Source organism: Castor canadensis, chromosome 5 (assembly GCF_047511655.1).
Source record: "Castor canadensis chromosome 5, mCasCan1.hap1v2, whole genome shotgun sequence".
In the NCBI taxonomy this organism is placed as follows: domain Eukaryota; kingdom Metazoa; phylum Chordata; class Mammalia; order Rodentia; family Castoridae; genus Castor; species Castor canadensis.
In genome coordinates, this window is record NC_133390.1 from 61,244,541 (window position 1) to 61,264,372 (window position 19,832).

The 19,832-nt window shown below is 36.0% G+C and overlaps 1 protein-coding gene across 3 annotated transcripts; it reads left to right on the forward strand.

Moving 5' to 3' along the window:
* Positions 1 to 44: 44 nt before the first annotated feature.
* On the forward strand, positions 45 to 16,244 carry Slc35a5 (solute carrier family 35 member A5). Of its 3 annotated transcripts, XM_020159129.2 has the most exons (7): positions 47 to 377; positions 964 to 1,108; positions 4,352 to 4,450; positions 5,699 to 5,832; positions 9,115 to 9,182; positions 12,995 to 13,775; positions 14,739 to 16,244. In XM_020159129.2, the coding sequence occupies exons 2-7, from the start codon at positions 982 to 984 to the stop codon at positions 14,802 to 14,804; spliced, it is 1,275 nt and encodes a 424-aa protein (XP_020014718.1). In that variant the 5' UTR covers positions 47 to 377; positions 964 to 981; the 3' UTR covers positions 14,805 to 16,244. The 3 variants fall into 3 exon arrangements, with proteins under 3 accessions (XP_073929223.1, XP_020014718.1, XP_073929224.1); XM_074073122.1 differs by lacking the exon at positions 4,352 to 4,450 and having other exon boundaries at positions 45 to 377; XM_074073123.1 differs by lacking the exons at positions 47 to 377; positions 964 to 1,108; positions 5,699 to 5,832.
* Positions 16,245 to 19,832: the final 3,588 nt, after the last annotated feature.

Genomic DNA, 19,832 nt, shown 5'->3' on the forward strand with positions numbered 1-19,832 from the left:
CCGAGTCCGTTCTCTTTTTCTCCCGCCCTCCTCCCCTTCCCACTCCCCTGCAGCCGAGTGGAGATCGAGCTTTTCGTTCCGGACTAGGAGGCCGGGTAGCTGACTCTTGTTCACCTTTGTTTCCCTCTCGTAGCCTCCCCAACTATGGGCCCTAAACAGTGACTGCTGCCTCTGCGGAGCTAGACAGTCACTATCCCAACTCTATGATGTGCGTTCTTCCATTAGAAGCTTTTCCAATCCACTCAAGTAACCGCGCCCCACGGTAGAAGCGTTGCGCGTGCGTCGGAGGCGAGGGGAGCGCGCCACCCGCCGTCCCTACTGCGCATGTGCGGTGAGAGGCTGCCCTGGCCGTGGAGGGAAACCTGGCCTCGCGCGGGGTAGGTGACTCATTGCGCTCCCGGATGCTTACGCCCAGCTGAGCTGCGCTATTGGCGTTTCCCGGCAGTCCCCACCATGCGTCCAACTGTTTACCTACCTAGGATTTCGTGTCCTCATTCTGTCAAAAGAGGGCCCTGTTAGATCAGCGAGTCCTAAAATGAGCCCTTCCTACACTGGTTCAGTGAAAATTAGTAGTGTTTCTGCTATTTCCATTTTGATTTTTACCATAAGGAACTCTTTCTCAGCAAGAGATGCTACTGAGGAGGAAAGAATACAATTCCAAAATCTTGTTCTCCTAGAGCAAACTTGCTAGTAAAAATACACTGCTTTTTGTAGTCCCAAAGTGTCACTCATTTGCTACCTTCGTCATTTCTAATCTGGCTTGTCTTTTCTTTCTCTAGAGTACCCCAATCATCAGATTTTGAATTTTAAAATTTCCTCATAGTTTCTTCTGTGCTCCTTGCCTTCTTGGTTCTGATATAGTTGTGGCCAGACATTAAAATTTTCCTTTTCTGTCAATGCACAATCAATGAGGTTGCATTGCGCTTAATCCTTAGGTTTGCTCATGAAAATATTCTTTTTAAGGCAATTAAAAAACGTGGAATGGAAAGAAAGTGCTGTAGGCGTCCTGGGTCATGCTCCTCGAAGATGTATACATTCCTGCTGGGTGCTGTATTCATTGCTTTAAGTTCAAGTCGCATCCTCCTGGTAAAATATTCTGCCAATGAAGGTAAGTTCTAAGATGGAATATGTGAAATATGTATGGAGTACTTAATACACGTTATCTTTCCTATCTTGTTTTCTTTTTGTATAAAATGGAGACGTACTCTGCTTTTTATGAATGATAGAGCATGTTTAAATTTCCTTTAAATTTAACTATTCATTCCTTGGCAAGAAAGGTTATTGACACTAGATGAAATTTGGGTCAGTCAAGCTCTTTGTACAGAACATATCATAACGTTTGATTATTGCTTCATTCAACAGGTGTTTCTTAATCTGTAGCAAAATATATAATTAAAGCTTATTTGGAAATAGGATATATTTGTTTGGCTACGTGGCATTTATGAGGTACTATTATAATTACTGTACAATAAAGATTATTTGACAAGTATGTACTCAAGAAATGGTTTTTTGATGTAAAGTGTTTTTATGCAAATACTTCAATTCCATGAAACTATATTATAGAGTACTTCTTACTAGTTATTGACAATACATAAGATCATGATCCCTAATGGTGTGCTTGGGGCGTCACCTGTGTATGTAAGTCTTAACTTCAGTTAATCTTTCAAGCCCTAGGCATATTATTAATAGTAGAGTTCAAAGTACATATGACATTGACTTTGCCCTTAAGAATGCATAATTTATTAGAAGAAACATACACGTAAACACATAATGAAAATGCATTTATAATAAATGTAGTAATAGAAATATGTCAAAGATGCAGAGATTGTCTAGAGGAAAAAGTAATAGCCTCTGTCTGAAAGAGGATAAGGTAGAGTGCAAAGGAGTTAGGGAACATTTCTCTGGTTAGGTGACAGTTTATTCACCAGAAAACAAGATAATCAGAGGCAACAGCCTGTAAAAAGGAGCAGGATATAAATATAAAAGACTATCTTGTTCAGAATTACTTAGCAAAAAGCTTAAAGACTTGGAGCAGAGAGGGAGGGAGCACTTTAATGAAAAGGGAAGTGATAGATTATTAAGGGTTCATAGGCCATGTAAAGGAGCTAGGACTTTATTTTCTAGGACCCAGAGTTTGAGGGATAAATAATACTGAAGTATTACAAACAGAAGGATAAAATGAGAGCCTATAATGGTAGTGGATGGTAAAGGAAAAGACTGGAAGCATGGCAGCCAATTAGGGAGTCATTGCAAATTCAAGCCACAGATGATGAAGACTAGCTTAGTACTGTAGAAATAGAACAGATTCAAGAAATACAGCACAGAAAAGACATAATTTGGATATTTTATTGAATGTGGGGACTAAAGGAGATAAAATACTGAATATTTTAAAGGTTTTTTTAATTTGAGTTGTGAGTGAATTGACATTGTCTTCAGCTGAGATAGGGACTGTTAGGAGGAAGAACAAGTTGGACCAGGTTGTAAGAAACTACTTTTAGCTGTGTATCATCTATGAGGCCAGGAGCTGTATCTTCATTCATTGCAATTCATTCAGAGTCTGACACATAATACACATGAAGGAAAAACCAGCTAAATAAATAGGAGGCACAGTGGTAGAATCAGAAACCAAATTGCTTGGGGATAAAACCTTAATAGAAAGTAGATATTGTGGAGATAATATTGATACTTTTTTGAGGAGAAAAATTGTGATAGCCAGAGGGGTAGTATCTTCATTTTATCAGATGTGAAAGTTCCAAGCTTGTGTATAGGCTAAGAGAAGAAAGCTAGTTAGTAAAGAAGATAATACAGGAGATATGCTGAAACCAAAAGAGAGATATATTGGTGCTAAGTCCCTAAGAAGGGAAGATTTTCAAAGGGTGAATGAGGCATTGTCTCCTTCCTGTGGGACTGGAGAGAAAACAGTAAGGATGGATGGTATGTAGAGAGGAATGGACTGAGGTACCACACCATGATGTCACGTAGTTTAGGATTAGTCATGAGAGGAGTGTCAGAACCAGTGAAAAGCAAGGACAAGTTAAAGAACATTGATGAGGATTTAAAAGTTTTAATCTGGATCCCCCATCCTTATGTGCACATGTTGGTACATGTGTGTCATGGTAGAGATAAAGAAAAGTATCATTTGAGGATAACAAAGTGTGACTTAAAGTTTACCTTTGTGTCTTTGAACTAGGCTTTGAATAATGGGGTAAGTTGAGCAAGCAGATACTTAAATTCAGATGGCTATTCATTAAGTGCCTGCTGAGTGCAGGAGGCTAAGTGCTGGATACATGAAGGTGACCAACATGGTCTTTTCTCATAAGGAACTTACATTTTAACAGTATGACACGCACATAAAAAAATTAAATACGACAGGTGCTGTTTCAGAGATTTATAGATAGTGCTGCAAGAATAGAGATAATCTGCATAGATTGAGAAATTCAAAGGAAGCTTCAAGGAAGAGGAAGAAAAAGTGTTCTGGAAAGAGACAGTATCAAGTTGGTCAGTTTGGGTTTTAATGTCCCTCAGAGAAACAAGCAAATATTTTCAAAAGGGGAGAAAATGCATTCTTGAAAACAGTACTTAATAAAGTTTCTATTTGTCCTTTGCAAAATCATAAAGCAAGTTGTTCATAAGCATTTAGAAAAGACAGAGGTAACAATTAAGATCAAGCATGCTAACCAAACCTCATTTCTTAATTCAGTTCACTTGTTAGTTAGGACATAGCTGCACAACTCATTAGTGGGTGTGGATGGCCTGCAGTATTTCCTCTCGGCCTTAGAAGTAGTAGAGCCATAGGCATGTTGCCTCTTGCCTAAGGTAGGTTTCTTGTTTTGCCCAAGTTATCACTTACTCAAAAATGTAAAAAAAGTTAACATTCCATACCATGATACGAAATAGATTGAAAAATTCTGAGTCAAAGACATGTGCACCAAGTGCACTTCCATTTTTGCAAGGAAAACAAGCTACACAAGAAGAAGCATGAGTTAAGCAGTAATTCAGCAGGTAAATTCATTGATCAGTCAAACACTGAGTGGTAATTAATGGTCAATTTAAAGGCTGTTTCTGTTGCCTTGCCACAGAGCTTTCTTTACTGTTAGCCCTGCCTCCCAACATACTCATTAGTAATGTGAATGAAACATGAAGCGTGTCTACTAAATTCAGGGATAATAAAAAGCTGAATGGGATGGGGATACATTAAATGAATTGACTCAAAAATTCAGAAAAGCAATGCCAACTATAAGAAATTTAATATAACCAGTAATTAAATCCAGCTTTTAAAGTTAATAATTATTAACTATATAAATATAAATAGATCAAAATTTATGGTTAAAAAATTTCTGTTGCATTTCAGAGAATAAGTATGACTATCTTCCAACTACTGTGAATGTATGCTCAGAACTCGTGAAGCTAGTTTTCTGTGTGCTTGTGTCATTCTGTGTTATAAAGAAAGGTGAGTCTTAAATAAATATATTTACTAAAAAAATCACAGAGTCAAAAACGTTAGCACTGGAAGGGCATTTTATATCATTTAATCTAGTCCATTAATTTTATATATGAGGAAGCTAAGACACAAACATAAGTATACTTCATAGGTGGAGAAACAGTCTAAAGACAATGTCAGGCAGAGCAGTGTTAGAAGGGGCAGAGCTAGGACACCAACCCAAGTTTCCCAGTGTCCTGCCCATTCTACCTTCTCACTTGTTCCTGTGATGATTTCATACAGCAAGTTAATTTTTATTCAAATTCAGGAGTTTTTAAATCACTCTGCTGTTTGACTTGATATATATTGCTTTGCAAAGCAGTTTTTTTTCCTACAGGAAGACAATGTAGTGCACTGGAGTCAGACTATGTTCTGAGGCAGACCTATCATGTAGAAATACTAGTCCCTTCCTTACATGTAGAGTATTAGTCTCTTATATATAGGCTCTTATTATGTATTAATTCTCTCTCTCAGTTCCCCAGTTATAGGCCTTAGTGCTGCTCACTAGCTCTCATCTTTGATCTGTCTTTGCATCTGAAGTAAACATAGAAGTTAAAGCATAAAAGTACTTGTCCAAGAAGATGTTTTTTCATACTCAAGGGTCTCAGTCTATGAAGAGTTCCTAGTTAATGAAAAACATTTCTTAATTTCATGAAAACTACCTCATTACTTGCAGGGTTTCAATTTACACTGCCTTTGTTTCTTTTCATTTTGTGTTCTCTCTGTTACAGTATGCCTTCCTAAGTCTTTGGAAGTCTGAAACTGAGATAATAACTCACACTAGGATTTGTAGAGTTAATTATCTCTTGTTCCATACATACAAATCTCCACGTATTAGTTGGATCTCCTCTGAAGGGAAGAGTAACAGTATATATTCCACTTGTTGATCTCCTCCCTGTTCGTCTTATGCTCAGAGAATTAAAAGAAACCACATTTGTATCCTAGGGTGCCTTAAGTGAAATTTGTACTTTTAAATTCATCAGGAATTAGAATATCCATTTTACAAGGGTGTTGCTTGTTGCCAGTGATGGGACACAGAGGTGGGTTAAACAGATTCTAAAATTATCTTTTATTTCTGTAAATAATGGTCACTTATTGAGGAAATTTTATAGAGCCCCTTTTGAAATTATATCAGTAATCAAATATAATGTATTTTCTCTAAAACTATTGGCATTCTTAGTGAAGATTATTTATTTATTGCTATATTTCTTTCTCTAGAAAATCATCAAAGTAGACATTTGAGATGTGCTTCCTGGAAAGAATTCTCTAATTTCATGAAGTGGTCCATTCCTGCCTTTCTCTATTTCCTGGATAACTTGATTGTCTTCTATGTTCTATCCTATCTTCAGCCTGTAAGTAAAAATATGAGAGAGGAAATGTCATTGAAAAAATGCAGAGAAATGAGTCCCAGTATTAGTCTTTCTGTTTTTATCATTTGCCTGGGCTTTGGTTGACTCTTGTTGCCTTCACTGGCCTTGCTAAAGTTTTCCTAAAATCATTTGAATATTGATATTCAATATTGAATATTGATTCTGCTTGCCAGAATCTCTCAGTGTTAGAGATTACTAACTGAGTTGATTGCGATGTGGAAGTTGCTCACTGGTCCAAAGAATCACAAGCCAGCTCTCTGTGTAACATTAATCTGTCTGCCCACACCCTGAGCCTCTAATCTCAATCTCGTCATCTAAGACATCCATGTAGACTTTCATGATTGACTCAGAAAATTATATACTTTACCTCTCTTTCTTAACACCTGTTTTTATGTTTCCTGTTTGTTTGGCTTTTTCTGTTAATCTTATAATTTAACTGACAAATTCTTTGAGAGTAAAGATTGTATCACTCAAAATGTCAAAGCCATCTATAACTGTTAATGCTAGTAATACTCCTCTTTTGGCATCCTTTGTGTCAATTTGACAAGGCATTAGTACCCAGAATTAGAATTTGGTCTTCTGCTTCTATCTACCATTCAGTTTGGGTGACGTGTATTCCCCCCTAATATTTATAAAATGAAGATTTCTATTGCATTTTTAGCCAAAAATGTGTTTTGATTTTCTTTAGAAAGTAAGTTTAATCATTTAGATTACAAGTAGGGTCTTTATTAGCACTATGGGAAACCTCTTACATGTAACTAAATCAGTTTTAAGTATGAGATGAAAAGGAGGGCTTCTGTAGAACACAACAGAAGAAAATAGGAGTTTGACACTTCCACAATTTAGAATGTGTGTAAGTAGGCAGCCCCGATTGCTCTCTGTTTCAGTTACTCCATCTAAAATAGAAGAATAATCCAGCTCAAAGGCAGGGACCTATGCCAGTTGAGTGCCTGAAGTTTCTGTCTTCTCTGTGATTCATGTTGGTAGTAAGTGCTCGGTCCATATAGAACATGTCCTTTCCAAAATTCTTGCTTCCACTCTGTTATTCAGACCTGAGAATTCCTAAATGCAACAATGTAATTATTCACATTCAATAAGTAAGGACTTGTATTTTAATTGCAACCAACAGATTAGCTCTAAATTTATACCCCTTTCTACATTTCCAGTACCAAAGCAAATTTGAAACTTCCTTATTTTTTTTCATATTTATTGCTTTGCTCTTCCTTCCTGATTGTGTGCATCTACAGATATTACAAAACAAATCACATGGCACACACTTATGTATTTCTGCGCCCAATTCTATTTAAGGAATCAAATAAAGATGATGGAAGTTTTCAGACCTAAAGCTCTGATGTTTGATTTTTTTTTTTCCTCTATTATATGGTGAGAGTTTTCAAAGTCCATCAAGCCTGCCAGGCTGCTTAGTTGGGTGTAGCTGCACTGCCTTAATATGATTGTTGAGGGCCACGACTTCCCTACTCTCGCCAGCCCCTTTCTTCATCTCTTCTTACTCTTCTCCTGACCGGGGTTTCACAAGCATTTGTCTTCCTCAGAAATACAGCAAGAAAACCAATGCAAAGTCTTTCAACGCAAGAAATGTTAATTGTTAAGAATGTAGAACTACTAATTACTTAATTTGGTAATTCATATTATATACATGTACCAAATTATCATTCTTTATAACCCATAAATATATACAGTTGGGTGTCAGTTAATTTTTTTTAATTTAGTAAAAGCTGGGGATGTAGCTCAGTGGTAGAATACTTGCCTAGTATGTACAAGGCTCCCTGGATTCAATCCCCAGCACCACAGAAAGCGAAAAAAGAAAAACAAAATTGAATAGAAAAACAATGTTATATTCTTGGAATTATTGTTAGTTTTTATTGAATGCACTCTTTTTTGATTTAGCTTCATATTCGCCATGTTTGCTGTTATTAGTGGTTATAGAAGACTGTTGATACTCTGTAATTTGGTGGGTTGTTTGGTTGATGGGTTGATAGGTGTTTTTTAGACAGTGTTCCACTGTGTACCAGAGGCTGGGCTCACAGATCTCCTGCTTCAGCCTCTCGTGTGCTGGGATTACAGGTGTGTTCTACCATGCCCACATACCCTTTGTAACTTAAGGTGATAGCCAGGGGGAATGCAGGATAAAATAATGCATAGGATTATTTTTAAAAAGTTAATAATTTTGACAGGCCGAATAATGGAAAAAAATGATGTAATTTCATAACTTCTGATCAAACTGTGCACATGGTCAGACTAATACTCTTGTGAAATACAACTGAATTCACAAAAAGAAACTACTTGAAAACCTGGCTAACATATTTCTAAGTGTTTAGAATAAGTAGACTCAATCCAAAGGACTGTGAAATATAAGTTTGGTTTTGAGTCATATTTCAACCAAGAAAATTGATTCATTTCCTAAAACAGAAAAGATGCTTATGTATCTGCCTAAACTTTCCTGCCATATAAGTGGGCATAACAGTATTTCCCTTCTATTTGTTCACAGAAGCAGTATTAAAAGTCCATAAGTGGCTGGGCACCTGTGGCCCATACCTGTAATTCTAGCTAGTTGGGAGGCTCAGATTGGGAGGATCACAGTTCAAGTCCAGCCTGGATAAAGAATTTGAGGGACCCCCATCTCAACCAATAGCTGGGCACAGTAGTGCGTGTCTGTCATCCCAATTAATCCCAAGATACCTGGGAGGTTGAGATCGGGAGGATCATGGTTCCATGCCAGCCGGGGCAAAGTTTGCTAGTCCCCAACTATGGAGATGCCCAAAATAACCAGAGCAGAAAAGGGATAGAAGGGTGGCTCAAACAATAGAGTGCCTGCCTAGTGAGCACAAAGCCAAGGCCCTGGGTTTTGAGTCCCAGAACCACATACAATAATAATAATTCTTTCAAAGCCTATGAAGTACTTTTAACAGCTGTGGAAAGTATGCTTCATAAACATGGTAACTGTTTTCTAAATCTGTACCTTTTATTTTAGAAGTATTTTCAGCTCTATACATAAAAATTATTTATCCTGGCATTGCTTGAACTTAAACACATATTTTCAAATTGTGGGCAACAACTTAATCATATCTGTAGACATTTAACAAGCAATAAAAATGAAATTCAATCCTCCAGTAAAATAGCTGCTCTAATAATCCCTCTGGTGTTTCACTAAAAGCTTTTGTTGTCAGTTGAACTACTAAGCTGAGAGATTCTTGAGGTCCATACTTTGTTTGGATTGTAATTCTATCTTCTTTTTCTTTCTAGGCCATGGCTGTTATCTTCTCAAATTTTAGCATAATAACAACAGCTCTTCTGTTTAGGATAGTGCTGAAGTAAGTAACTTAGTGTGAAAGCATATATCATACTTTAAAGTGGTACAGCCTGGTTTTAGATAATAGACCCAGAACACTGAGCCCTCTGAATCCCAAGGCTAGGATTTTGTTCCTAATTGGCTTTGTGTGTTGGGCACAGTGTTTAACCAATGTGGAAAGCAACTCCAGTGCTAGCCTATGTAAATGCTTGTGATCAGATGTATGAAATATCTTAAACATCTTGAAAATGAGATAATTCATTAGGATGTTATTGATGTTTTAATTTTTAGTACCAGATTTTCAACAAAGAATTCATGAGCTCTTTATGCATAATTTCTGTACACTAATAGGGAACCAACACATTCTCAAGAAACAGAGTAGAATTGCTCTTATCTGACACAATTTGAACTGAATTGTTTAGTTACTAAGTATACTCATAATGGGGAATCATTTTATGTATTGTCATCCCTACATATCTGCAGAAGATTGGTTTTACGTCCCCTGTGAATACCAAGATGTGTAGATGCTCAAGTGTAGATGCACAAAATGCATGGCATTTGCATGTAGTCTATCACATGCAAATCTCTACTTAATACTTAATACAGTGTAATAACTAATATGATATAATTGTTATATAAACATTTGTTATATTATTTAGGGAATAATGAAGTCTTACATGGTTAGATATTTTTAAAATATTTTTGACCCATAGTTGGTTGAATCTGAATGGGAAACTCATGGATACAAATGGGACAGCTTGAGAGTTTATCATGCTACACAAAGTGGGCAGTTCAAAATCTATGTTTACTTTGAGATCTTTTATATAATATTTTCAGGTTTACCTATAAAGCAAAATTACAGATTAGGAAGGAATTTGTGTGTGCGTGCGTGTGTGTGTGTGTGTGTGTGTGTGTGTGTGTGTGTAAGTCTAAGCTGTTTTAGCTTAAAATATACAAATGTCCATCCATTCACCCTTTGGACATTGAGGTAGGCTCTTTTCATTGAGTATGTGTGGGGTTTGCTGTTTGGAGTTCTTTAGCTTCTTTTTTTTTTCAGTCTATTTAAACTTTAATTTGTGCATTTGTGGTAATTTATGACTGCAAAACACTTTTTTCTTAGAATGACATAAAGGCACATTTCACTTGAATGCATAGTGTACCATTCTAAAATATCCTCATTTCCATACAAAGTGCTTTAGCAGTCACATACACAGAAACACAGAATATATTTACACTCTTAAAAATTTAAATCTGACTAAAATATATATATTTTAAAAACTACAGAAAAATTAGTGCTTTCCTCTGCTTAATTGTGTGAATATACCCTGCCCTCTAATTTTTTAGTGATTGGCTTCAATTTTAAAAATTTCTGTACACTGTGTAGTTATAAAATGCTATGTCAGTTTTTAATGATTTAGCTTCTTTCTTATTTAAAGCTGTAGTCATTATACACAATCCATGATTTCTAGTTTCAGTTACCCTAAAGTGCATCAAGTCATTGAAAATACTTCTAGGCTAGCATCCATCTAGATTTTTATTATTCTTCCCCTATTTTTTTACAGTTACCTCATCTATGTGCCATTTGCAGGCAGTTTTTCATCTTCTGAGTGGTCTGGTCTACCTTTAGCTAGTCTTCCGAAGAACTTCAACTTATTTTTCATAAAGTAGCAATGTTTTTCATAATTCATCATGTATGTAATTGTTAAAATATGTAAGATAACACTGAGCTCACCTAGTACAAATAGTTACGAACAGAGACTCATGAGTAACAATTTTCATGGAAGCAGAGGCCCTCAGGAAGAGTAGTTTTCTAGCCACAAGTGTGCAGCTCTGAGCATCAGTCACCATGTTTTACTGGGTCAATGGAGGGTCAGTTAAGTGAGCTGTTGTGTTATACGAGTTAAACTGAAAAATCAACTCTGCCCTGCAGAATCAGTCATCTTTTATAAAAGCACAGATCCTCAGCTGACTTTGTAAAGTAATTTAGTAAGTTTCTTACTCTTTTCTGAAAATCTACCATGTTTAGCCTAAGCCTTAGTAATTTTTACCTTCCCTAGAACATTACCTTGGATGAGTAGTTTTCTGCAGTAGCTACTGTTTAGTTTATTTAAGAGTTTGTTTCTTTATTCTCATTGTCACTATTAGTGGTAGATCTATAGCTGCTAGAATTGAAAACTTAACAAAAGAACTACCTCATTTGCCTGTTATCTATAATAATTGGTTATATAATGATTGTTATAAATTCGGCATCCATTTTTCATTTCCTCCTTCAAGTCTATTTGCTTTCTTCTACTTAATGTGTACCAGTTGCACCTTCAGAAATTTAAGTGACTTATTCAGAGTTTTTGACCTCAGATATAGCTATATTGCTATGACTGACTTCTAGACCTAGTTAATTGAAAATTAAAGACATGAGAAGAACATGATGGTGTGTTCCCATTTGCTTCTGTCTGGGCTCATATATGAATTTAGTTTCAAAGAATGAAGCTCCATAAAATTGGTGAAATCAGACACCTTTTCCTATATATGTCATGGGAGCTCTACTTATTCTTAAAAGATGTGATACAAAACTATGACTCAGGTTTCCCTTATTCTTTCATAAATATATTACCTTAAGAATGTCACTTAACCTCTCAAAGAAATTCTTCCCTAAAGCAGGAATTGCCTACACTATAGGAGGTATTCAGTAAGAGCTCCCATGATAAGGAAATTCTTATAACTTCTGGTTCTCATCCATAGCTTTATACTTCTGCCTTTGCTCATGTTATTCTCTTTTATTGGCTTTTACCATTTTAATATGACTAATTGATCTTCAGACATGAGGATCATTTTCTCTCCAGAGGCCTTGCAGTCTACCCCAACCTGACAGACATTCCTGTTTCTTAACTTTATACATTCTTGTTGCCTTTGCATAGACAACCCCCTCTACCTGAATATGTGACCAACTTTCTTGTCACATAGCAAACTTCAATTTATTTTTCATCTTTCAACTCTAGTGTCATTTTCCCCTTTGAAGCAATACCTTATTTTGTTTACAGATTCAAGTGTCCCTTCCTCAGTGTATTCCAGTTGTTCCATTATCACTGGTCACACATTCTACTTAGTTTCATGACTCTCTCCTTATTAAAGGTAGAAATTCCTCAGGTAGGAGATCAAATCTTTATCTCCCACTTTGCCTGGCACAAAATAACTACTTACTAAATGTCTGTGGAACTGAATGCATCAGCAAAATGGAATAATACTGTGTGTCTCATAAATTTTATTTTTAGGCTAAGTAAGTAAAGCATTGTTGGGGCTTTGTAAATTGAAACACTGCCCAAAATAGCATTTTTCCTTGCCTCATAAGCCAGCAGTTTGCAGGTGCTAGCTTCCTCAAATATTTTGTAGGTCATGAACACCTTTGAGAGATTTGATTGCCTCCATAGGTAGAAACCCATTTATATAAAAGATTTCTGAAGCTCATCTATTTCTTTCTGGTTCTTGGAAACCAGGTTCTTGAGAACCACTGCTATAATTTACATTATAGCACAATAAAAGTTATTGCACCAAGACCTAGATAGCTCTGGGGGTAGAGAGGAAGGAGGCTTGGTTAAATCTGCAGCTTAAGAAGAAGAGAAATAACTATGACTGTAAAAGACAGTTAATATAGAAGTGAGTAAAAATATCAAGTTTGAGAAAGAGGCACTATGAACAGGTTTCCTTTGAACTTAAATTTTGGGGAACATTTATAAAATTGGGTGCAGCTTATTTAATCAAGTACTCAAGTTTCTGAAGTAGAAACAATTTATGCAGTGGGGAAAACGTAATAGGATCTTGTTTTTCATCTTTTGACAGGCGGCATCTAAACTGGATACAGTGGTCCTCCCTTCTAATTTTATTTTTGTCTATTGTGGCCTTAACTACTGGGACTAAAACTTCACAGCATAACCTGGCAGGTCATGGATTTCATCATGATGCCTTCTTCAGCCCATCTAACTCTTGCCTTCATTTCCAAAATGAATGTTCCAGAAAAGACAATTGCACAGCAAAAGAATGGACTTTTCCTGAACCTAAATGGAACACCACAGCCAGAGTTTTCAGTCACATTCGTCTAGGATTGGGCCATGTTCTTATTATTGTACAGTGCTTTATCTCTTCGATGGCCAATATCTATAATGAGAAGATACTGAAGGAAGGGAACCAGCTCACTGAAAGCATCTTCATACAGAACAGCAAACTCTATTTCTTTGGTATTGTTTTTAATGGGCTGACACTGGGTCTTCAGAGCAGTAACCGGGATCAAATTAAGAACTGTGGATTTTTTTATGGCCACAATGCATTTTCAGTAGCTCTTATTTTTGTGACTGCATTCCAGGGCCTTTCAGTGGCTTTCATTCTGAAGTTCCTGGATAACATGTTCCATGTCTTGATGGCCCAGGTCACCACTGTCATCATCACAGCAGTGTCTGTCCTGGTCTTTGACTTTAGGCCCTCCCTGGAGTTTTTCTTGGAAGCCCCATCAGTCCTTCTCTCCATTTTTATTTATAATGCCAGCAAACCTCAAAGTCTGGAATATACACCTAAGCAAGAAAGGGTTCGAGATCTAAGTGGCAATCTTTGGGAGCGATCCAGTGGAGTAAGTTTGTGAAAACATTGCTTTTTGCTTGTTCTTCAAAACCAATCCATGGAAATTCAAGAAAAAAAAAAAAAAAGATCAGCATTGATTTGTCAAAGAATGTATTAGATCTCTGCAACCTGAACGATAGTTGGAAAAGTAAACCTCATTTGTAACAGAGGACAAGATTTGTTTATTTCACTAAGAAGGTAGTTTTTAAAAGGATCTGTACAAATAGGAGGATAATATTTTCTAGAAAAATATTTAATGCAGTTATTCTGAATATATGCCAACTGTTTGTAATTGTTTTGGCAGGGTCTTTCAATCATGTTACATGTAATCTTTTGGAGATTCAGTGAAGATGTTAAATACAGTTTAAATGAGAAATGAAATGGACCCTTCTGAATCACTTCATAGTAACAATTTTTCATGCATATACAAAATAGTGGGAAAATTTGTTGCTTTCTAGGTTCATGGCAGACTTTCCCTAAGTGTCATGTCTCTGAGGTGATGATAGAGCAGATTAAAATAAAAAAATTAGGACTCGGGGTGTGCCTCAAGTGGTAGTGCACCTGCTTAGCAAGCACTAGGCCCTGAGTTCAACCCCCCAGTACCAGAAAAAAAAAAAAAGATGAAAAGATTAGAAGCTTGTCTCAAACTCGCTGATCTTAGGCAGGATGTACAGTGTACATTCAGAAGTCTTGTATTCTTTCCCAGTGGACTGATTATGGTGTTTGCCCTGATTTTTAAGTAGGATAAAATAAATTTCAGTAGGAAAGCCTACTTTATATTCTTTTCCAACCTTTAATCATTTCCCCTCAAGACCAGCAGATGGCGCTTCTTACTTTGCTTCTGTGATTAACTTCGAAATTCAAGGACTGAGTTGGGTTCATATATTTAGCAAGCCTTCCCCTTAGTAATCATTAGATGCAACCTTTCTCATTTTGTTTTAATTATTTACTGATTTCATTTGTTTCCTTTTAGGATGGAGAGGAACTGGAAAGACTTACCAAAGCCAAGAGTGATGAGTCAGATGAAGACACTTTCTAAGTTGTACCCAAACAGTTGGCAGCTCTCACAAACTGTATTTTCACATTTGTAATATTTGTCTTTTCACTTTGATAAACTAAGGATGTCCTAAAGCATAATACTCTTTACATATATCTAACCCCTCCCTAAACGGTTCATCCAAAGCTGAGAGTACCCAAAGAATGACTAGTGTCTAAGGAATTGGCATAGGAATAATAACATAGAGACTGTATTAATAGCCAGTACTTGATAAGTCAGCAAGATATATTTGCAGATTATTTTCCTTGTCTTCCAGGATTCCAAAAATCTTGTAGTAACCATATTAGACAGACCCTTCAGATATCAACATACAGATCATTTTCCCAGATACTCACAATAAGTGGTTCTAGTCTGCATGTTATATAATCTTCCCTTTTTTATGTCATTATAAATATTGTCTATGTTGTGCCTCAAAAATTTGAGGCCCTAGAGATAATAGTCATATTGCAATTAAAAACAATGAGCTGGGGTGTGGCTCATGTGCTAGAGCACCTGCCTAGCAAGTGCAGGGCCCACAGTTTGAACCCCAGTACCAAAAAAAAGTGAAAAGCAATGAGATTAAAAATTTTGCCTGATTGACCTAAATATCTGGCAGCACGATAGGTTTGGGATAATGTAGTCTGTGAATCTGTGGCAAATGTTTTATTGATTCAAAATTTTAATATTTTAGGAATTTTCAAATAAACTTGATTTAGGTGAAGGTAGGTTCTTAAGTCATCATAGTTACCACTTGTATTTTAAATTACTTAAGCCATTGTAGGATTTATTTTTTTCTCCTCAGTTTACACATCATAAAATCTGTTATTTTAGATTATTGCATCTTGGAGAATTAATAAAAAGGTATTTTATTTTATTAGCTGTTAAATGCTGTGGCTGTTAGATATTTTTATGTCATATTCTGTTCCTGAGAGTCAGGACTCTGGCTTCAGAATCATAGCAGATTGTCAGTAAAACTAATACCTCAGAGTTCCTTTTAAAACGGTCATTTTGTAAATAAGTGTTAACTTTTAATAAAACATGAGTAGTACTATTCCTCAAATAGGAAAGCCAGTAATCAGTAAGTCAGTTAAAAGTAACAGTTCGTACTCACAAGTGCATGATATTTTTCAAGGTACTTTTGCATGCTTCCAGTTGGCCATTAGGTAGAGCAGGCAGGTGACAGATTATTAAAAAGTGACCTTCCCCAGGTCATGCAGCTGGATAGTGATAGGAAAACAGGCTTTGCTGACCAGCCTGTATGTTTACAAAGTCCTACACTAAATACGAGTTATAAAGTATCATAAAACCACACATTCCTTCTTTTCTTGTTGTTTTCGTGTATTTGTATATAAGATAATACTGTTGTATAATCTGTGATATCCAGAATAATATAGCTGAAATCATTGGCAGAAATTTGTAATAAAAATAATTATTATACTTGCATTTTGTCTCACTGCTCTGTCATGTGAGGTGGGATGTAGAGTACTTTTCGCTTCAAAAAGTAGAATGAGCAAAAACTAAAACAATTTTTAAAACTTTCACTTGGAGTAGATCTCGACATCTAAGAATAGCAGAACTACTTACCTTGTCATAGGCATTGCCACCAGGGTTATGTGAAACAGGAAGATTATATCTACTGCAGCAGTTTTAAAGATAAGGAAAATAAGGTCTAGGAAGGCCTCACCTTTAGAGACAGAATACCAAATGTTTTTATCTTACAGATAAAATTACAAAATTTTCTTAGAAAAGTTATCACTAGCAGAATGTTAAATATTAGGTGTCTGTTGACACCTAATGGGGATTGATTTTTAATTTATAATTACTTTTTTTCCATCCTCCTTTCTAGAAAGCATTTGTTGCCCAGAGTAAAGTTTATTTGTGTTAATTTACCATTTAATGAGAGGGAGAGGAAAGCTGGAAGTAAGATGTGAGGTTCTGCTGTGGATGTACTCCGCTGGCATCTGTTTTAAGAAGGAGAGCAATTTGAAGGTGAGTGGTCTGGAAACCATATCCTAGGTGCTCTTGTAATCAAGGGATTGTGTAACCTGGAGAGAAGAACAGTTGTTATGTGGAAAGGGAAGCAGACATCTTTCCTTCTCTGGGAGCTAAACTACAGTGAGACTTACAGTGATCATTATCCTTACCTTATAAAAAGACTCCCCAACAAACGGTACTTTTCAACAACAGAAAAGGAAGCAGGAAATGTGGCTATTGGTTATAGAGTGAAAGGTGACTTAGGTCCTAAATCCCTAGCCAGCTGCATCCTGCTTCATAGATTTTCAAGATGAGGAGAGAATTCCTCTGTTTATAACAGGCTTTTTTTTTTTTTCCTTTTTTGTCTGTGAATCCTTATTTGGAAGACCTGTCACTTGGGATGTGGACTAGACTTTGTAGAGCTTTGTAATCACTAGTATTGCAGGGAGTCCCTTCACTTTTGTACAGGCCCAACAGGCTTGATGAAGGACAGCCCATGGCGTCTCTTCCCCTTTACCTCTGTCTGTCCTGGAGAACGTTAAACTCAATAGACAGAGAGCAATTTTCTAAAGCCTAAAGCAGAGTTTCTAAAATTGGATAGTGTATATTCCTTCTTTTAAGGAAAAGAAAAATCTCACAAATCTCAGCTTGGATTTTCTACTTGTTTCTACTTTATTTAAATACATACAAACATAAGTATAAACTTCTTTATTCTTTTTATATGAGAACAAACACAAGTTTTAAAAGTAAATTACGAAACTACAAAACAAATCTTAAATTCAAATATGAATTTAATGAGAAAGTGATGTTTTAGTCAAATAGATAAGCAATAAACCTTAACAACTCACAGAGCTTCTGCCCTCCTTTACTGTGTTAGTTGCTTCAAGTACCATGGGGTCCCTGTTAAGATGAGTGAAGCCTGCGTTCACTGCTAGTGATGCATTTAATCCTGCAGAAACCTAACCCGCCATCTCCCAGCAGTCCACAGGGGCAGGACATGCGTGGATCAGGCTGACAGTTCTTTTGGCCTCCGTGTCCTGACAATACTTTTTAAATACTGACTTTCTGCATTCCCTGAAACTCTGAAAGAACTCACCAGTATAATTGCCTGGGTTCACACGTTTTTGGGAGTAATTTTCTTCTCCCCACGACATTCTCTGTCTCTTCGTCTTCCACTTGGCTCACTCAATTCTTTTGCTAAATTGACGATATATTTTAAACTTTATTGTCTTAGGAATTTATGAATCATTCAATTCTTTTAATTTCCTGTTCTATAATTCTGTTTTCTTTCTCATTCTTAATTTTGTATATAAATAATTATTCTATAAAAATAGGTTAACTATTTCTAATTATCTTGTCCAGTTTTTTTAATTGGGGCAAAATGCATATAAAATTTGCTATCTTTGCCTTTTTTAGCAGTTCATTACTACTAAGTACATTATTCATGTTGTACAACCATTGTCACCATCCATCTTTATAGAACTCTTCTTTTTGCAAAATTGAAATTTTATACCCATTAAACAGTAACTCTTCATTTTTCTCTCCCCTCAGCCCTTGGCAACCACTGTCCTAGTTTCTGTCTCTGTGATATGACTACTCTCAAGATCTTCATGTATTTGGAATTACACAGTATTTGTCTTTTGTGGCTGGCTGGCTTCACTGAGCATACAGTCCTCAAGGTTCATCTGTGTGGTAGCATATCAGAATTTCCTTGCTTTGAGTCTGTGTAATACCCATTATATGTGTATACATTTTGCTCATCCATTCATCCATTGATGGACACTTGGGTTGCAAATACTGCTGCTGTGACCATGGCTTTACAAATAGCTCTTCAAGACCCTGTTTTTAATTCTTTTGAGTATATACCTAGAAGTAGAATTGATAAAGCGTATAGTAAGTTTATTTGTAATACTTTGAGGAGCTGCCACATACTATTTTCTAAAGGAGCTGTACTATTTTACATTCCAGCAGCATTCAAGGGTTCCACTTTCTCCACATCCTTGCTGATACTTGTTTTCTGATTTTTTTTATAGTAGCCATCCTAATGAGTGAAAATGATATTTCCTTATAGAGTTGATTTGCGTGTTTCCCTAATGATTAATGATGTTGAGCATATTTTCATATTCCTCTTGTCATTGATTTCCTCTTTGGAGAAAAGCCTCTTTAAGTCCTTTCCCCGATTTTGAGTGAGATTGTTTTGTTATTGCCATTGAGTTTAGTGAGTTTTCTATAGATTTTAAGATAGTAATCATTTATCAAATACATGATTTGCAAATATTTTCTCCACTTCTGTGGACCCTTTTACACTGTTGGTAGTGTCATTTTTGTTGTTGTTGTTCCCCTGAAACAAGGTCTCACAAAGTATGGGCAGACTGGCCTTGAATTTCCGATCCTTCTGCTTCAGCTTCCTTAGTGCTGTGATTACAAGTGTGTGGCACCACATCCAGCCCAGGTTTGTTTTGACCATTCAGGCTCCCTTGCTATTCTATGTGAATCTTATTAAGGTTTTTTCTGTGTCCACAAAAAATGTTATTGAGAGTTTTATGAGAATTGCATTAAATCTGGATCATTTTGGGTATTACTGACATTTTAATAAGATTAAGTCTTCCAATTCGTGAACATGAGATGTCTGAGATGTCTTTCCATGTACTTAGTCTTTTTTTTTTTTTTTCTGAGACACAGTTTCACTGTATAACCCAGCTGGCTGCAAAACTCAGAATCCTCCACCTCCCAAGTGCTGGGATTACAGGGATGTACCACCACACCCAACCTCCATTTATCTAGTCTTTAATTTCTTTCGGAAATGTATTTTAGTTTTCATTTTACAAGTCTTTTGCCTTCTTAGTTACATTAATTCCTAAGTATTTTATTCTTTGTTCTGCTACTATAAATAGAATTGTTTTTTAATTTCCTTTCATATTTTAATAGTTATATAATTTATATTTTATATATATTCATTTAATACAGTATATGAAGTAGTTTATATTATAGATGTAACATTTTGTATGTTTTATATGTAAAATATATGTATATGTATGTATATACATATAAATGGTA